General features: G+C 37.8%; 1 protein-coding gene across 2 annotated transcripts in view; it reads left to right on the forward strand.

The window, feature by feature from the left end:
• Window positions 1-20,753, forward strand: part of EXOC2 (exocyst complex component 2) — a 277,442-nt gene that overhangs the window by 203,467 nt on the left and 53,222 nt on the right. For both annotated transcript variants that reach the window (XM_043590966.1, XM_043590967.1), the window contains one exon: window positions 1,129-1,270. In XM_043590966.1, coding sequence (XP_043446901.1) covers window positions 1,129-1,270 — 142 coding nt within the window. The remainder of the gene's footprint in view (window positions 1-1,128; window positions 1,271-20,753) is intronic.

The raw sequence follows: 20,753 nt of genomic DNA on the forward strand, positions 1-20,753 counted from the left end.
TCTTGTGCAGTCCCCTGTGCATGTATTCACTCTTTCTCTCTAGCTGCATTCATGGGGAGTACTTTCTTGAGCAAAGATGACACACTGCACTCTCCCCATCTCTCTTTGTTCCTCTCCCTCCCCTCTGCATCACTGCAGCTCTTCTCTACCCCAGTTCACCTCTCCACACCAGGTACCAGCCCTGTTTTGTCCCTCAAATTAGGCAGATTGTTCTATTAATCCTCACATCGATTTCCTAGGTGTTCAAAATGGTTCGTTGTTCTAGCTGTGTTCGAGGGCCAAGACAAGCCCAGGACCCTCTTACTATTCTGCCTTCTTAACTCTGCCCCACTATTGCTTGTTTATTATCTCTTCTGTGACCGCTCATATTATCCTATTTGAATTTCTGTTTCTTTGCATATAAGAGTTCCTGGATCTAAGTCTCTTCCTTCCTAATTTCCACCCCTTTACATTTTATTCAGTGCTTTGAAGTACTTATTACACTCAATTTCAGTCTCAGTAGTGACCATTGGTTGCTCCAATTAATGTACTCAGTTGTTAGCTTTTTTGAAATCATGTGTATTATCTCTGTAAAGTCTTGTGTTGTATTGTACATTAATCTCCTTAAATGTTTTCATTATTTTTCTAAGTTCAAGTTGTTGCTTGTCTTTTCTACATCTGAATTTTACTTCTTCACAGATATTCCTGTTTATAGCTGCTAGACTATGTGGTGTAGAAGCAGACAGATCACCAATAGTCCACTGCAGAGGCCCTGGGGCCCACAGATTCTTTACTCTCAAATTTAGGACTCTACCTACCTACTCTGCAACGTCTTGGCCTCTTGAGTACCAGTGAGACCAGGCACAGACTTGTAGGACTGAGGCTACCTTCCTTACCCTGTTCTATTCCCACTACCAGCAGGAACTTGCAGTTCATGTAGGCTGAACTTTCTGTGTATAGTCCATATGTGGTAATTAGTTCTTGTTAAATACCTGTGGTCTTTGTTACTGAAAATAAATAAAAATCCCATGATTTTTGTAGGAAAAATTATAAGTATTTTTAAAATATACTGAAGTATTTATATTATTTTACTTTTTCCTTCATGCTCAAATAGACAACTCACAGTTTTTCTTTATTATGTGTTTACAGGTTAGCATGGCCTCATTGAAAGAATTAGACCAAAGACTCTTTGAAAATTACATTGAGTTGAAAGCAGATCCTATCGTTGGCTCCTTAGAACCTGGAATTTATGCAGGCTATTTTGATTGGAAAGACTGCCTGCCACCAACAGGTAAATGGTTCAATTTACTGAAGTTCTCTAAAAGTAGTCCAGTACATCTAGAGTAATAAATATGGATACGATATTATCAATCAGTATATTCTTTTTTTTTTTTAAGTTTATTTATTTTGAGAGAGAGCACGATTGCCAAGGAGGGGCAGAGATAGAGGAAGAAGGAGAGAATCCCAAGCAGGCTCCATAATGACAGTGCAGAGCCTGATGCGGGGCCCAGACCCACAAACTGTGAGATCATGACCTGAGCCAAAAATCAAGAGTCAGTCACTTAGCCAACTTAGTCACCCAGGTGCCCCTCAATTAGCATATTCTTAAAATGCTTTTCTTTTATTCACATTTTTTCTCATATTTACTCAGGGATTAGTTTGATTTTAACGTTTTACTAGCTTAAACCCATTTTTGATAGTTTGGATATTAGTGTACTTTATATTATTAATATTTAAGACTTAAAATTATTCTTAAATTCCAGAAGATAATTAGTTACACCTTATAGTATTCAATCATTTTAGTAACATGTACCTTTTTCCTGCGATGTGGCTTCATTGCATAGATATACTATGAGTGACAGTTTTATATGATAACTTTGTGACTATCATCCAAAAATTTAAGAAATCTGGTCACTTCTATATATGACCTAATTATTAATGCTAAAAAGGTGAAAGATAGAGGAAAAATGTGTAAGAGTATGATCATTATAGTAATTTAGCAAAGAAAATTGGACCACAGAAGGATGATTGACACAGTTCCAGTATTATTTCTGTGACATCAAATGAAGGCATTTAAATCACTTCATGATACATATTTTAAAAATAACTATTGCTTGCTGAATCAAACTTCTTGATGCATCAAATATTTATGATTATGTGTGGATTATGTGTAGTATGAAATAGTGTGAAATACGTAAAACCAGGCTCCCTATTAACCTTTTTGTAAGAGCCTTACATAGAAATGGTCATGTTGATATTAGGCATAGATTCTGTTTAGATGTATATATGTAGATATAGCAGTGAATTGTTAATAGGCTTGAGTTAATTTTCATTCTTTTACCTAATTGTTTAAACCCTTTTTTTTTTATTGTGTAGTGCATTTCTTAGATGGTGATTAAATTGTTTAGTCTTTAAATACCTTTGGATTTTTATTGTGTGGTGTTAATATTAGGTGATAACATAATTTTGATGCTGGAAGTCAAAACTAAAAACCATAATCATTAAATTAAAGATATTTGGGGTAGGGGCGCCTGGGTGGCACAGTCGGTTAAGCGTCCGACTTCAGCCAGGTCACGATCTTGCGGTCCGTGAGTTCGAGCCCCGCGTCAGGCTCTGGGCTGATGGCTCAGAGCCTGGAGCCTGTTTCCGATTCTGTGTCTCCCTCTCTCTCTGCCCCTCCCCCGTTCATGCTCTGTCTCTCTCTGTCCCAAAAATAAATAAACGTTGAAAAAAAAAAAAGATATTTGGGGCACCTGGGTGGCTCGGTCAGTTGGGCATCCGACTTCGGCTCAGGTCATGATCTCGTGGCTCAGTTTGAGCCCCATGTTGGGCTCTGTGCTGATGGCTTGGAGCCTGGAGCCTGCTTCGGATTCTGTGTCTCCTTCTCTCTCTCTCTGCCCCTCCCCTGCTTGCACTCTGTATCTGTCTCTCTCTCAAAAATAAATAAACATTTAAAAAAAAAGATATTTTATGTGACTATATAAGTATTTGATTTTCTGACAATCATTATAGTCATATGAGTCCTTCTGCCTACAGCTGGCCATAATTAATCTTTTTTTCCTTAAACTCTGTTACTTTTCTATACACATACTTTGTCCAAACTGGATTATAGTTCATGTCCAAATGTATCCTTTGATAATTCTTTTTTTTTAAGTGTATTTATTTATCTTTAGAGAGAGAGAGAACACACACACTTGAGCATGAGTGAGGAAGTTTTAGAAAAAAGGAGAGAGAATCCCAAGCAGGCTCTGTACTGTTACTGTGGAGCCTGACGTGGGGCTCAAACCCACGAACCATGAGATCATGACCTGAGCCAAAATCAAGATTCAGATGCCTAACCGACTGATCCACCCAGGTGCCTCCAAATATATCCTTTTAAAGTTTAACTCAAATTCTGTTCATATTTTACAATCCTTGCAGTATCTTCCCATTATATTTACAGTAAAATGTGCAAAACAGGACAGGGCAGGCCCTTGACTGGTGCCCTGGTTGCTTGGCCCATCATCCATGAGTATACTCCATGGTCTCTCTCCAGCTGCACTTTAGCACAGTGAGCCTTTTTGTTGCCCATATCTTTTTGTTTCCAAATCCTTCCACCTTACCCCTTCAAGACTGGTTTTTCCCTTTGCTTAGGCAGTAATTCTCCCTTCATAGAACTGATTCCCTTTTATCATTCAGGTCTTAAACTTAAATATCACCATACTAGCCATCCAACCTGAAGAAATGACATGGCCAATGGGCAATAAGTGTGGTGTTTTAAATTTAACCTGTGAAAACTACTCATATTTTACTTGTAAAATAATTACTTACAAGGGAGAATGCTGTAGACGTAGTTTCAGCACTGGCCTTTATACTGGTTGAACTTATTGCAGCTAAATCTATGAGGTCATAGTTAGTGGGTTAATTATCACTTTAAGTGAACACACATGACTTTTAACAACAAATTATCATTCTCAAGATCATCAGTCAGTAGCCTCTGGAATTTTTCGTCTATAATCCCTTTTCAGAACTCTTGGGCCTAGATTTTGGAATTTCAATATTTTTGGATTTTAGAAAGACATAGTGCATGTGCCATATATTATGTTACATTCCCAGCAAGGATTTCTGCAGGGAAACATATGAATACTTAGATGAGGAGTGATAATGTAGTATCCTTATTCAAATCAGGTGAGAAATGCCACCAGAAGAATTCATCACAAATTTGCAAATTCACAAACAAAATTTTGCCTCTTGAATTCTGTACCTCCAGTATCTAAACTACTGCTTGGTACATAAGTCTGGTCAGTAAATATTTGTTCAGCGACTACTTGGATGACCTCTTTGTAGCTACCATGGGTGCCTCTGCTAGTGTCTTCACTTCCTGGTCATCTCTTCCTTAGCTGGCCTGTGCATGCTTCAGGGTCCATCTATGAAAGGAGTGGTTTTTCTGGAAAGTCTTCCTCCATCAACCCCAACAGGACTCTTTTTTCCTGAATCCCTACTACACCCTTTAACCTCTTTTATAATTCTTTAGTATATGTACATAATATATATATTTTTGTATCTGTTTTTATTCCCCAATTTTGGAGGAATTTTTAATGATGTGAGGAGATTCTTTTCACATTTACAGACTTCAAATTATTTAAATATTTTTGTAGAGCAATGACTGAAAGTTTCAGAATTCCAAGGGATGGATATTAGAAGCGTTTTCAGTAAAATCTATTTTCTACTCAGGGTAACAGTGCACAATACTGAGATATCGCCCTTACTGTTCCTGGACCACTGCTAGTGAGCTAAATGTCACTGCCCTGCCCTTTCCCCCAGTCTTAGAAGAATTAGACAAAAATTGCCAAGTGCTGTGGACCAGCCTGATAACTGCTTCTCCTTCGTCTGGGCTGCTTTCACCTTCTAAGACTGCTGAGAGGGATGGCATCTGGTGACCACTTTTCCTTTTTCATTTGTAACACCTCACCTTGTGTATACATAAATAAATTATCTCATAGGGAAAGAAAAGCCTGAGCCTTGCTATGCCAAACTTTTGTGGAAATAGTTTAGCAATCCCAGATATTCAAAAATAAAGCAGTTGTTATAGACAGGCCATGTACGTGCAAACACACACACATGCACACAGGCATGTACATCCTAAGTTTTAAGTCTCTTGCAGGCAGATGGCTTTAGTTAATTTGTGTCCTTATAACATCTGACTAAGTGACTTGCATATAATTACCACTTACTACCTGTGGTTCTAATTTTCTAAATTTTAGCAATCTTAAAATAACCAGATTATTTATAATCTCTTGTGAATCCAGGGGGTAGGACATTAAGCACTAAACTAGCAGCTGTAGTCGCCCTAACTGTAAATCACAATCCCCATCACTCTTCTCTTTACAACCCAGCTTTTAAAAAGTTATGTCTTCCCTCAAAGAGTCCATGTTAGGGCTATCTGTGTTCTTGTGTCACTTGATCTCTCTCATCCCCTGAAGCCTGCCACATCCCCGCCCCACCCCCCCCAGTTGAGACTGTTCTCACTGAAGCTACCTCTGATGCTATACAGCTGACCCTTGAACACACAGGTTTGAACTATACAGTTCCACTCATACATGAATTTTTTTTAACACAGCACTGAAAATGTATTTCCTCTTCCTTATTTCTTTAATAACATTTTCTTTTTTTGTAGCTTACATTATTGTAAGAATACAGTAGAAATGTATTATATATAATATATAAATATATAATATATATTGTATGTATTACATATACTAAATAATACACAGAATATACAAAATATGTGTTAATTGACTGTTTATGTTATTGGTAGGACTTCTGGTCAACAGTAGGCTATTAGTAATTAACTTTTTGCACAAAGTTACAGTGGATTTTCCATTGTTTAGGAGTCAGCACCCCAAACTCTGCATTGTTCAAGGGTCAGCTGTAGTTTGGAATCTGTGATGCAAACACTTCATATTCCATGTTTCTGTAGTACTCCCATTGTTGAACTCCCTTCCTGAGACTTTCTGTGGCATCTCTGATCCCACTACTAGTTGACAGCCCTCAGCTTCCTTGGTGGATTGGCTTCTCTTCCTCTGCATAGCCTTACACTGCTGGTATCCCCAGGACTCTATCTTTCTCTCTTCTTGCCAGACTGTCCTCAAACTATCTCTGAGTGATTTCATCCACCATAATTTAGATAAAATCAGACTGACTGGTGCCTCCAGCATCTACATCTATAGCCTAATCTCTCTACTCTGAGATCAAGGTCTTTCTATCAGCCTTCCTAGTAGATGTCTCCACTGGAACATTCCAGAGACCTCTTCAGTTTAGCAAGTCCAAAAGCAAACTCATCACCTTTGCTTTCTCATCATCACCACATCAGCTCTTTCTGCTGCTGAACCTCCACTCAACTGGGAATGGGTGAAGACCTCAGCTAAGACTCCTCTCTCCATCTTGTTCAAGAAAACACTTGGTTATGAGTCCCCTCGTTTCCATTTCTGAGTTCTGCCCCTCATCATTTTTCACTGTTTCTTGTCAAGATACTTGAGGGTTCTCTTCTTCGTACCAGCACCCAATCTTGCCTGTTTTAGGTTCACTTCTGCCTTTTTGAAAAACTCCTCTTTCTAAAATATAAATGAGATCTGTCACTCCTCTGCTTCAAACGCTTCAGGATGACCTATTATCCCTCAGGCTTAAACCTAAACTTGCTAGACATTGCTTACACTTAATTATGGCTATCCTTTGCCTCCCTCATGCTTCTTCCCTATACCTCTTACACATCCCTTCTCTAGGCAACTGGCAGTCAGAGCCATTTCAGTCCTGAAAGCCTTCTCCACTCCTGCTCTTTTCTGATAAGTAGGCACTGCCTCCTCTGGGAAGCTTTCCTTCCCACCTCCTTGCACACCTCCAGGTTGGGTTGGTCTCCCTCATCCCTCCTGCTCCTGAAGCAGTTTTCTGTCCCTCTTGTACATAGGAATTGTCACCATCTGCTTGCTGCTGTTCTGCTGTGCTGGGACTCCTTAGCACAGTGGCTGACTTTTTCATATCCACACTCCCAGGGTTTAGCAGAGTCTACATAACAGAAGATGCTCTGTAAATGCTTGTTAAGTGAACAAAGATGGGTAGTTTATTAGTTAGTATACAGTCTTAACTAAATCTGTAGGTCAGTCTTCAGTTTGTTATCTTTCAAGTATTTGCTACATGGTTTTGCAGTGATTATTCTAATTTTTTTCAATAAAAGAGTTAGTCATGTAATCTTCTAGTTTCCATTATTCTTGTTGACTTTTTTTTAGGTGGTACGCAGTAGATATTATTTGTTGAATTGAATTAAAATAAGCCTTTTATTTTTTTTTTTAATTTTTTTAACATTTATTCATTTTTGAAAGGCAGAGAGACACAGAGTGCGAACGGGGGAGGGGCAGAGAGAGAGGGAGACACAGAAACAGAAGCAGGCTCCAGTCTCTGAGCTGTCAGCACAGAGCCCGATGTGGGGCTCGAACTCACGGACTGCGAGATCACGACCTGAGCCGAAGTCGGCCACTTAACCGACTGAGCCACCCAGGCGCCCCAAAATAAGCCTTTTAGCACTCACGTTCTTATCTTCTGTGAATTCTCATATGGTAGTTTTATGCACTCCCTAAAGTTTGAACAATTGCATCTGAGTTAAAATGTGAATATAAAGTATATCCCACACATCAGTAGTTCTGTGTGGCATTGCCTAGTTTAAGTGAATTTAGTTAAATTTAATATTTTTTCCGACGATTAGCATGTGTTAAACATAATTGTTAGCACTGACATTGTTCTTAAATTATTTGGTATTTGTTTAAGGTTATGAAATTATTTGTGATGTTTCTGTGAGAATGGGAAAAATCATGACATAGCCACTCCAAGTTTCCTGCATGTTCAATGATTGCTACAACAAGGCTTGGTCACTAAGCTTCAGTCTCCACTAACACTTGTTCATATCTATCTCCATTGAAACTCTGGTTGTTACTGAGAAACATAATTTATTTGTAAATGATGCAGAGGAGGGCTGTCTTTCCACCTCCTTCCCCACCCCAGACTTGGAGCTTCCCCTAATAAGCAGTTAGGTGCCTTTAGTGAATGCTGAAGACAAGCAACAGCAATCACAGAATTCCTGATGGGGTAGGACTGAGGTCTTTCTTGTTAGCTCATCCCTTTAAGGATGCTCTTTGGAAAAGAGCAGTTCAGGAGGTCTTCTTTTCCCTAAAGGGGCATGGTCCTTTTACTACTTCAGAGGCTGTGATTGCTGGCCACTGTTATGCCATGGTGGATGCCAGGAAATGACCTCAGTGAGGAGTCACAAGAGAGCAAGGAGTGTGGGAAAGGCAATGCCAGGCTATTAGGGATTTTTGGTTTCTATTTCATCCAATTAGATGATTTCAGTGATTCAGAGTTTCCCAGTCCTCCCTTTATAATATTTATTTAAGGTACTCAAAGTTTCTTCTCTACTACCTTCATATTTTCTCAGCCATAAAATTGAGCTAGTTTAAGCCACTGATGTGAGTAATAATGGTTTGTGGCTTCTGGATAAATTTTTTGTAGAAAATTAAGATTCTCCTGCCTGTGTGACATTAAGTGGTATGGCTTTCGCCTCCTTTTTTTTTTTTTTTTTTTTTTTTAAATAAACATCCTTTCAAGAATAGAAGGCACATGGCACTGCAGTGTTAGCAATTTATTTACTCTTTCCCAAATTCCAAAAACACTTAGAAATTGTCAGTGTTTCCCTTTTATAAACTGTTTTTAATACTGTTCTTTGTGTAGTTTTGACTTCATGATCACTAACTGAACCTGTCTTGCATAGTCATATAGTGATTCTTAGTTTGTTTAAAGTTGACTTAAGTTGAGACCTCATGTAAAGTGAAGAGCCAAAATAGTTTGACTATTAATCTTGCAAAATAATTTCAATTAACATTAGTATTATCTTTAGAGTTTTCATCTTGAAAAACTGAATTTTGCAAATCAGATAGGTAACTGATTACTTATTACTGTAGTTGGCAATAAATTTAGTTTCCGATACTGTATGTAGTAATTAAAAAAAAATCCAGTTGATTAATTTCATGATTCAAGAGGAGATATCCGTTAGAGCCATTGCTATGCTTTTTTAACCCGACAGTTGGATATTTAAATTGCTGTCACCCCTTTATTTGTGTACATGTCAGGAAAGATTATTCTGGTTAGTTATGAGTCACCTAACTGATTGTTTAATTGTTCTATTATCCATAGTTATTAAGAGCTCTGAATATTTGCATTTGATAAATTTTAACTAAATTAAGAATATTGTTTTCCATTTACAAATGCATATGGAAATTCACATCTTTATAATAGATTAAATAAAAATAATTTTTCTTTAAATTTTTACTTAAATTTGGTTTTAATGATTTTTTCTATCTAAAAGGCATGTAAACTTATATATGTATTCCTTATATATATTTAATTAATGAATTTAAACTTAACCATTTTTACATAGGTAGTTAACTTTTAATTATCAATTTTTATTGAAGTATAGTTGGCATACAATATTATATTAGTTTCAGATATACAGCATAGTTACTCAGCAAATCTATGCATTGTGAAATGCTCACATAGTAAATATAGTTACTGTATTTCACCATTCAAAGTTATTAAAATATTAATGACTATATTCCCTATCGTGTACTTTTCATCCCTATGACATATTTATTTTATATAACTGGAAGTATGTACCTCTTAATCCCCTTCATCTAGTTCAGCCATTCCTCCACCCACCTCCCCTTTGATAACTACCAGTTCATTCTCTGTATTTATGAGTCTTTTTCTGTTTTTGTTTGTTTTGTTTCTTAGATTTCACATATAAGTGAAATCATATGATATTTATTTTTTTCTGTCTGACCTATTTCACTTAGCATTATACCCTCTAGGTTCATCCATGTTGCAAATGACAAGATTTCATTCTTTTTTAATGTCTGAGTAATATTCCATTGTATGGAACCATAAAGGTACCATATCTTTATCCATTTGTCCTTTATCCAAGGATGCTTGGGTTGCTTCCATATCTTGTTTTTGTAAATAATGCTGCAATAAACATAGGGGTGCATATGTCTTTTCATGTTTTTGTTGCATGTTCAAGTGCTTTTGTTTTCTTCAGGTGAATATCCAGAAGTGGAATTACTGGGTCATATGGTATTTCTGTGTTTAATTTTTTGAGGAAACTTCATATGGTTTTTTTTATTGTGGCTGCACCAATTTATATTCCCACTAATAGTACACAAATGTTCCCTTGCTCCATGTCCTCACCAGCACTAGTTTTCTCTTATCTCTTTGAACTAGCCATTCTGACAGGTGTGAGGTGGTATCTCATTGGAGTTGTGATTTGCATTTTCCTGATGATGTTGAGCATCTTTTCATGTGCCTTTTGGCCATCTCTGTATCTTCTTTGGAGAAATGTCTATTGAGGTCCTCTGCCCTTTTAATTGTATTATTTGTAGGGGGTGTTTGTTGTTGTAGGAGTTCTTTATATAGTTGAGATATAAACCTTTAATAGATGTTATCATTTCCAAATATCTTCTCACATTCAGTAAGTTAGTTGCCTTTTCATTTTAATGGTTTCCTTTGATGTGCAAAAGCTTTTCCATTTGACGTATACCAATTGTTTATTTTTGCTTTTGTTACCTTTCCTTGAGAAGACAGATACAGAAAAATTCTTCTAAGGCTGATGTCCAAGAGATTACTGCCTATGTTTTCTTTTAAGAGAGGTTCTATGGTTTCAGGTCTCACATTTAGGTCTTTACTCCATTTTGAGTTTATGTATGGTATAAGAAAGTGATCTAGTTTTAGTCTTTTGCATGCAGTTGTTACAACATTATTAATTGAAGATACTTTTTTTTTTTTTTGCATTGTATATTTTGCCTCATTTGCTATAGATTAAGATACCATATAAGCATGGGTTTATTTCTGAGCTCTCTATTCTGTTCCATTGATCTATGTAGCTCTTCCTGTGCCAGGACCATACTGCTTTGATTATTATAGCCTTATAGTATATCTTGAAACCTGGAGTTGTGATACCTAGAGCTTGTTGTTCTTTCTCAAGATTGCTTTGGCTATTTGGGGTCTTTCATGGTTCCATACAAATTTTAGGATTATGTTCTAGTTCTGTGAAAAATACTATTGATATTTTGATAGGGATTATGTTGAATCTGTACCTTGAGTATAGACATTGTAACTCTTCCAATGTAGGAGCATGGAATATCTTTCCATTGTTTTGTTTCATCTTCAGTTTGTTTCATCAGAGTTTTATAGTTTTCAGAGTACAGGTCTCTCTTTTCCTTGGTTAAGTTTATCCTTATGTATTTTATTATTTTTGGTGTAATTGTAAATGGGATTAATTTCTTAATTTCTGCCACGTTATAATTTGTATGTAGAAGTGCAACAAACTTCTGTATATTAATTTTGTATTCTGCAACTTCACTGAATTCATTTATTCCAATTTTTTTTGGTGGAGTCTTTAAAGTTTTCTGTTTAGTATCATGTCATCTACAAATAGTGACAGTTTTACTTTTTCCTTCACCAGTTAGATGACTTTTTTTTCCTTTGCGATTGCCATGGCTTGTTTTTGTTGTTGTTTTCTAGTTTCTAGAGTCTTGACATACAGAAGCAGACACAAGCAAGGCAGGCAGCACTAGGTATACAGAAAGGGGTGGCCTGGGCCAAGGCCCAAGCATCCCTCCCCTCCATGCAAGGTCCCTAGGAAATGCAGCTGGCCCAGCCTCTGTGGAGCAGAGGGTGAAGGGGGACACAGATCTCTGGGGATGTGGGCAGGTTTAGGCAGCTTCCAGAAAAATGGAGCAGAGAATGATTCCTAGAGGTAAGGCCTTACAGTACCCTGAGAAGCAAAGAAACCAGGACCTTCCCAGGGTGTTCCAATTTTTTCCTCATTAAAAACTTTTTTTTTTTTTTAATTAGCACAAACAAAACCAAATTGAACAGCTTTAAAGTTCCAAGCAATCTGAATCTAGGGGGTATGCATGTGGCCAGATGTGCTTTCGTGAACAGCTGCTACTGAACTGTCCCAGGCCTTTGACCCCTGGGGAAACCCCTATAGCCAGTGCACAAGCCCCCATGTGAGGGAGTGGTAGGGTCCCAGGCAAGTTGCTACCCTGGTCCCCTTCCTTGTAAGCACCGCTGGCCCCAGCCCAGGGAAGATCCATAGAGAAGGGTCACTTGAGCTCCCCAGCTTCTGATCCGCGTTGCACTTGGGTCACAAGTTGGGGTTTGAGGCGGCAGGGCTTGGCAGTGACAGGGCTCTCTGGCAAGGATCAGGGAGAAATGGAGTAGAGGAAGAGACCATGTGTGCACACACATGCTCACCACCCACCAGTTAACAGAGCTGGGTCTGCAAGTGTCACAAAGGCTGAAAAGAGAGTCCTGCCATGATGGAAAAGCAGCAAATCCCGGGGCCCTTCTGCTCTTTTTAGTGCCAGGAAAACACTGACGATAAGTGGGTATACTCTCTGGAATAAAGATGGTAAGAGTAGACATCCTTGTCTATTTCCTTATCTGTGATAAGGGGGTAGATAAAGGATTACCAATTTTCTTGATCATTTCAAAGAACCAGCCTCAGGTTTCATTGATCTGTTCTGTTGTGTTTTTACTCTCTATTTCATATATATCTGCTCTAATCTTCATTTATTTCCTTCTTTCTGCTGGTTTGGGGTTTAGTTTGTTATTCTTTTTTACCTTCTTTAGGTGTAAGTTTAGATTGATTATTTGAGATTTTTCTTCTTGACGTAGGCCTTTATTGCTATAAACTTCACTCTTTATTACAGTTTTTACAGCATCTCAAAGGTTTTAGACTGCTTTCATTTATCTCCATATATTTTTTGACTTCCTCTCTGATTTCTTGGTTGACCCACTCATTGTTTAGTAGAATGTTATTTAACCTCCATGGATTTGTATTCTTTCCAGATTTTTTCTTGTGGTTGATTTCTGTCGAGTTTCATAGCATTGGTAGAAAAGATGCACGGTATGACGTTAGGCTTTTCAAATTTGTTGTGACTTGTTTTGTGGCTTAACATATGATCTCTTCTGGAGAATGTTCCATGACCACTTGAAAAGGATGTATATTCTGCTGTTTTAGGATGGAATGTTCTGAATATATCTGTTAGATCCATCTAGTCCAATGTGTCATTTAAAGCCACTGTTTCCTTGTTGATTTTCTGTCTGGCTGGTCCTTGTGGGAAGGGATCTATAGGCACTTGGGAAAACTGCTGAGGCCTGCTGGTTTGTCCACAGAAGAATGCCTCATGTGCTGTTACCAAGCTAGGTGGAGAGGGTTGGCACTGTGCTGCTTCTGTAGGTGTCCATGTATCTAGGTTGGGATATGGGGAGGAAGATGGTGCCTGCCAGCTCTTTTGTGATTGAGAAGGTTCCAAAGATCTCTGCTCCTGCAGCACAGGCTTTGAGATCATTAAATAAATCTCCTTCCCATATATCCCAGGCATTTTCAAATTGCTTCTTCTATGCTATATCTCACCAGTGCTGTTTGTTGTGCTGTCTCTTTAAGGGTGGGGATTCAGTTTCCTCTCACCCTCCCTGCTCTTCCAGTGCCAAGCCAGCCAGGTTTTAAAAGTCCAGGTGTTAAGCCCCATTGATTGTTAAGAACTCTGTAAGTCAGGCAACTCTGGCCTTGAAAGCCAAATTTTATGGAGATTTGTCTTCCTAGTACATGCCCTCTGTGCCTGGGAATCCCAGCCCAATCTACTCTTCTCACCTCTCCATGCCCACAATATCCCTCCTTCCTGTGGACAGTCCCATAGGTTCATTTGCCTCCTGACCCCATTTCATTTCCACCCTTGCTGCCTACCCTATTAAATGTGGCCCTTTCTCTACATTTACCTGTGGAGAGTCTGTTATGCCAGTCTTCTACTCATATTTTCTGTTTATCTACACTGATGTGTGTTTATCTAATTGTATCTCTGGTTCGAGGTAAGCCCAGGATCCTCCTATTCCACCATCTTCCCTGGAAGTTTTCTAGACCATTTACACTTAAAATAATGATAGTAATGTACTTATTGTCATTTTGTTCACTGTTTTCTGGTTGTTTTTGTAGTTCTTCTCTGTTCCTCCTTGCTTTCTTATGATTGACAGCTTTCTGTAGTGTTATACTTCAATTTCTTTTTTTTTTTTTTGTATCATGTTTTTGGTTTGTGGTTACCATAAAGTTAAAAAATGGCATTTTTTTCAGATACAACATTTTAAGTATATAGCAATATATTTTACATTGATGGTCACTTAAGTATGAATACATTCTAAAAGCACTGTACTTTTACTCTCCACTTATACATTTTATGTATATGTTATATTTTACATCTTTTTATTTTGTGAATCCCTTGACTGATTTTTTAGGTATAATTAATTTTGCTACTTTTGTCTTTTAATCTTCATATAACTTTGTAAGTAATTGAGTACTATCTTTACTATATGTTTGCTTTTACCAGTAAAATCATTTTCTTCCATAATTTAGTTCAAATTATTTCCTTTTCTGCTTGAGTCCCTTTATCATTTCTTGTAAGTCTAGTTTAATGGTGATGGACCCCATAACTTTTGTTTGTCTTGGAACCTCTTTCTCTCTCCTTTATTTCTGGATGATAATTTTGCTAGGTAGAGTATTCTTGATTGTAGGGTTTTTTTTCTTTCAGCACTTTGAATGTATCATGCCACTCCCTTCTGGCCTGCAGAGGTTCTGCTGAAAAATCAGTTGATAGCCTTATGTGGTATCCCTTGTACACAACTCTTTGCTTTTCTTATGCTGCTTTTAAGATTCTCTATCTTTAATTTTCAACATTTTATTTATTTTATTTTGAGAGAGAGGGAGGGGCAAGTGAATGAGGGAGAGAGAGAGAAAGAAGCGGGGCTCATGCTCCCCCAACACAGGGCTGGTGCTCACCTGAAGCGGGGCACAAGCTTACCCAAAGGGAGGCTTGAGTTCACCTGATGCAGGACTCAAACTCATAAGCCATGAGATCATGACCTAAACCGAAGTCAGATGCTTAACAACTGAGCCACCCAGGCACCCTAATTTTCAGCATTTTAACTATTATGTGTCTTGGTGTGGACCTCTTTGGGTTCATCTTGTTTGGGACTTTTTATACTTTCTGGGCCAGGATGTCTGTTTCCTTCCCCAGGTTAGCAAAGTTTTCAGGTATTATTTCTTCAAAGAGGTTTTCTACCTCTTCTCTCTTCTCCTTCTGAGACTCCTATAACGTAAATGTTATTACACCTGATGATGTTTCAGAGATTCCACACCTAGTCTTATTTTTTATTATCCTGCTTCTTTTAGCTGGTCAACCTCAGTACTTTCTGTTACCCTGTCTTACAGATTGCTCATCCCTCCTTTTGCATGCTCTACTGTTGGTTTGTTCCAGTGTATTTTTAATCTCACTTAACTGTATTCCTTTGGTCTAATTGGTTAATTTTTATATTTTCCATCTCTGTTGAAGTTCTCACTGAGCTCATCCACTCTTCTCTCAAGTTCAGTGGGCCTCTTTATAACCATTATGTTGGACTCTTTATCAAGTAGATTGCTTATTTCTGTTTTGTTTAGTTATTTTTCTGAAGTTTTGCCTTGTTCTTTCATTTGGAGCATATTCCTCTATCTCTTCATTTTGTTTTACTTTCTATGTTTCTTTCTATGAATTAGGTAAAACTGATACCTCTCTCAGACATATTTAGGAATGCCCCCTACATACATGGTGTTGCCTGGTGGCTTAACTAGCTGGAACTATAATGGGCATGGTCTGGTAGTCCCGGGGGTGTTCTGTGCCAGGGCTCCCTTGGTGTGGGATTGCTGGAGTCAGGACAGAGCAGTTCAGCGTGCTCCATGCAAGAGACACCCCAGTGGGATGGCTGGAGCTGAAGTGGATGAGAGCTGACAAATCCCATGGTACTCTGCACTGGGGCTACCCTGTCGAGACTGCTGGAGCTGGGACAGGCCCAGGATACTCTTGGCAAGGGGCACTCCAGCAAGATAGCTGGAGATTTCGTGGCCAAGGGCTGGGGCTGCCTTGGTGGAACACCTGGAGCTGGTTAGTCATAGGTGGAGTTGCTGCCTTGGAAGGATGTTGATGATGGTGTGGGCAAAAAGCCCAGGATTTATTGAGGTGGCAGGCCAGCTAAAGCACCTGGACCCAATTCTTGCCTGTGTTATCAAGGTAGAGGGAGAACATAAACAATATTTCTCACTTGCACCTCCAACCCTGGAGAGAGTTTAGTAGCAGTTTCTTACTGTTTTGTGGACTCTCTAGGGTTAGAAATGGGTTTTCCTCACTTATAGTCTAGTTTCTTGTGAAACCACTGTTCTTTTGTTGTGCCCAGCTTGGGCAAATCTGTCCAGGGGCCCTTTAGTGCTATCCCTCCCCCCTGCAGTTTGCAGTTTTGGGGGGTGGGTTTCCTGTAGTTACCATATCTTCATTGCTCTCACCTCGTGTGGTCCCTCTATCCTTTGTTGTGCAGGGCCTTTTCAGTCAGCCCTCAGTTATTCTTCAGGAGGAATTACTCTATATGTAGGTATAGATTCAGTGTGTCCATGAGAGAACATGAGTTCAGGATCTTCTATACCACCAGCTTGGAGACAAAGACAAATGTACAGCTTTTCTTAAGTCTGTAGTCAGTCTGTTCAAGAAAATTTCAGTTTTATTTTAAGATCTCTACCTTTCAGAATTTTTCACACATTTACATTGTCTGAACTTTGTTATAGCCACTGGATAGCTATGTTATTTTTTGCCTTTTGTAACTTTCAGTGATTCAGAGCTGAGGCCAGTTCAGCATTTCTAGAGAATAAGTTGTTAGAATTAGTTGTTAGAAAAACTGAGGGTTGATGGGGGGTGGGAGGGAGGAGAGGGTGGGTGATGGGTATTGAGGAGGGCACCTTTTGGGATGAGCACTGGGTGTTGTATGGAAACCAATTTGTCAATAAATTTCAGAAAAAAAGAATTAGTTGTTAGAAGAATGGAGATATTTGATTTACAAAAAATGGAAAACTACATATCTTGAAGCTTGGTTTGTGCTTTTTGAGAAAAGGGATCATCAAAATATTTGAAGGCCTGTGTAAAATAATAAGTTGGGTATGTTGTATGTGTATGAATTTATATACACACATACATATGTTGTTATTTATATACATAGCATTTATTGAGTATGTACTATGTACCAGGCAGAGGGCTTTACATGGATTATCTGATTTAATCCTTATAACAGCACCTCAAGGAGCAGGTGATATTTTTATTCTTATTTTATAGATGACGTCATTGGGCACAGAAGAGGGTAAGTAATTGCCTTAGGTAACATAGATAGGAAATGGTGGAGCTGGATTCAGAGTTCACATCCAGACATCCCCTACCTGAAAGCACTATCTTGTGATGTTAGGCAAAGAGCTAATAACCTCCATTAAGAATCTATTAAAAAAGAAGAGTAAACACAAATCATGAAATTCACAAAAGAACTAAAATGATCAAAAACATGAAAAAATACTAAAAATCTTCAATATTCAATACAAATTAAAAAAAGCATTAAGTTTTCGTTTTCATAAACTGTGCTAGAATGGCAAATGTTAAAAAAGCTTGATAATACTTTTTGGCAAAAGTACTAAAAAGAAAACTATCCTATCATATTTTTAGGAATACAAATTGGCATATCTATACCAAACACATACACATTAAATATTGTTCATTCTTTATAATGGAAGAGGCTGCTTTTAAGGAGACGTAGCTGTTCTATAGTAGATGAGATGGAGACACACACACAGATACTGTTCATATATTTGGTAGAAAAATATGTTCATTATTTTCTCACTTTTATTTTAAAAAGACAACATACAATTTACAGTTTGTAAAATTTGTCATGTGCAAATGTATCTTGACAAGGGGTGGGAGGTAGAATTTCAGAAAAGTATAATTTTCTACTTTAGAATTATGTGTTATTTGAGTATTTTCAAGGAACATTCATTTTTACTTTGAAAAGAATTTTACATTTTTAAAAAAGAAGAAAAACTATCCATGGAGTCAACATACTCAAAAAGAAGCATGTAACACTAATTTTTTTCATGGACACGAACTTGATTTAATAGTCAAAGAAATGACATACAGGGCAAATCTAGAATTTCAGCAAATCATTTGAAACTTGTTCCTGATTTGCTTTTGGAATCATCATTGCTGGAGTAATTATAGCCAGCGTGTCTTAAGGTCAGCCTAGAGGGAAGCCTCTAGTTAGTGCAAGAGGATTTTTAAGAAACAGAGTTCAAGGGGCGCCTGGGTGGCGCAGTCGGTTAAGCGTCCGACTTCAGCCAGGTCACGATCTCGCGGTCCGGGAGTTCGAGCCCCGCATCGGGCTCTGAGCTGATGGCTCAGAGCCTGGAGCCTGTTTCCGATTCTGTGTCTCCCTCTCTCTCTGCCCCTCCCCCGTTCAAGCTCTGTCTCTCTCTGTCCCAAAAATAAATAAACGTTAAAAAAATTAAAAAAAAAAAAAAAAAAAAAGAAACAGAGTTCAATAAGATGATTCCAAAATTTGTTTAGAAAAGGTGAGGACTTTGTACAGCCAAAACAATCTTGAAGGAGAACAAGAAAGTTGGTATACTCACACTACTTGATTTAAAGACTTTTTAAAGCTACTGGAATGAAGGTAGTGTGGTATTATAATAGGATAGATAAATAGATCCAGGAAATAGAAAATATAAAAAGACCTACACATCACAGTCTGTTGATTTTTAACAAAGGCACCTAAACATTTCCATGAAGAAAGGAAATCTTTTCAAGATATGCTGGAACAAGTGCATAAATATATGAACAAGCATTTCACAAAGAAGATACATAAATGGCCAATAACAAATTAAAGGTATGCACCATTATTTGTCATCAGGAGTAAATAAGTAAAAACCACAATGTGCCACTACTTCAGACCTACTAGAATAGCTAAAATTAAAGAGACTGATGATACTACATGTTGACAAGGATGTAGAACAACTGGAGCTCTCAGACATTGCTGATGAGCCTATAAGATGGTAAAGCCACTTTGGAAACAGCTTCTTATAAAGTTAAACGTAAATCTACCCCTTGAGCTACCAATTCCACTTCTAGGCATTTTCCCAAGAAAAATGAAAAATAAGAGCACAAGTGGACTTGTACAATGTGGTCATCACAGCTTTATTCATAATAGCCCAAAACTGGGGACAACCAAACTATCCATCAAGAGGAGAATGTATGAAATTATAATACATTCGTACAGTGCAACAATATCCATACAATGGGGGTGCAACTTATCCTTGTTATTGTTGTTACCCATCAATGTGGATAGGTCTCGAAAACATGTTTAAGTGAAATAAGCCAAATACAGAATACATAAAATGGGATTCCATTTAAGTGAAATTCAAGGACAGGCTAATAATGTATGGTGACAGAACCAGAATGGTGATTACCTGTGGGAGGATGGTGGGAACTGATGGAGAGGCACCTTCGAAGTGTTATATGTCATGATTATGGTAGAGGATACACAGTTATGTACTTTATCAAATCCCATCATATTGTACACTATATGTGCATTCACTATATGTAAATTTTACCTAATTTTTTTTTTTACCTAAAAAAATGACTGGAAAAAAATTTAAAGTCCTGCAATAAAAATTGAATTACTGGAAAAGAATACACAAATAAAGAGGCATAGTTAGAAATGTAAAAGAGAACTTGACGTTTAAGTTAAACAGAGGGGATAAGTTTGCTAATAGATTTATTTTTTTATTGATAGAAAAGTGTACTCCATGAAAAAAAATTATTGTAATACTTATTCAGGTGTAAAAAAGTTAACATGTGTGAATTGAAGAAGAATAGTTATGGGGATGGCTTAATTTTACAATAAGAAGAAAGAGATAATAGCTTACTAAGAGCTAATGCATAAATTCTAAATGTTTTAGATAATTTTCAATTCTGTTTATAGGTGCTCTATGATGTGGCTGCCTCTAAGTAGCCATTGAAATGGTAGTTACAATTATAAAAGTGTAGTTTCCAGGATAGGAGGGGCAGATACCTGTGCCTTGGAGTCATCATCACATCTGGTCTTAAAGCCAAGCTTTTTGAGAAATGATTGTCAGAACAGACTATATTAGGCCTGGAGAAAGTGTTAGGGACAGATCTAATAGTTCTCTTCAAATGGTTTTAAAACAAAACAAAACAAAACAAAATCAGTTCTGTATAGCTGGGGAGTTAGAATTACAATCAATAGGTAGCAGTTGTAATTAGAATTTTCTAAAAGTGGTTAGCCTTTTAAGAAACATATTTTCTGTAGCTGCCAGTGTTTACATCAATGATGAGCATTCAAAAACAAGTGTGTATACTGTTTATCAGGGACTTTTGTTGAATCTGAATGAACTTGAAGACTTGGCAGACTGAGACCCTCCTACTTTTATCTGGGATGATCAGACTTGGCGCTATTTTGTAGGTGTTTTGAGGAACAAATCGGTTTTGGGAAATTAAAATTCCAAATCCCTGAAAGTGTCCCAAACAGTAAGTAATGTGTTTGAAGTGACTTTTTTTTTTTTTTTTTTTAGAGAGAGCACAAGGGAAGCGGGGGGAAGAGGCAGAGGGAGAGAGAGAGAGGGAGAGAAAATCCACACTCAGCATGGAGCTCAATGTGAGGCTCAAATCCCACAATCCTGGAATCATGACCTGAGCTGAAATTAAGAGTCAGATGCTCAGCTGGCTGAGCCACCCAGGCGCCCCTTGAAGTGATGTTTTAAGATGATGGCATGGTTGTGGGTTGGG

Source organism: Prionailurus bengalensis, chromosome B2 (genome assembly GCF_016509475.1).
Source record: "Prionailurus bengalensis isolate Pbe53 chromosome B2, Fcat_Pben_1.1_paternal_pri, whole genome shotgun sequence".
In the NCBI taxonomy this organism is placed as follows: Eukaryota; Metazoa; Chordata; class Mammalia; order Carnivora; family Felidae; genus Prionailurus; species Prionailurus bengalensis.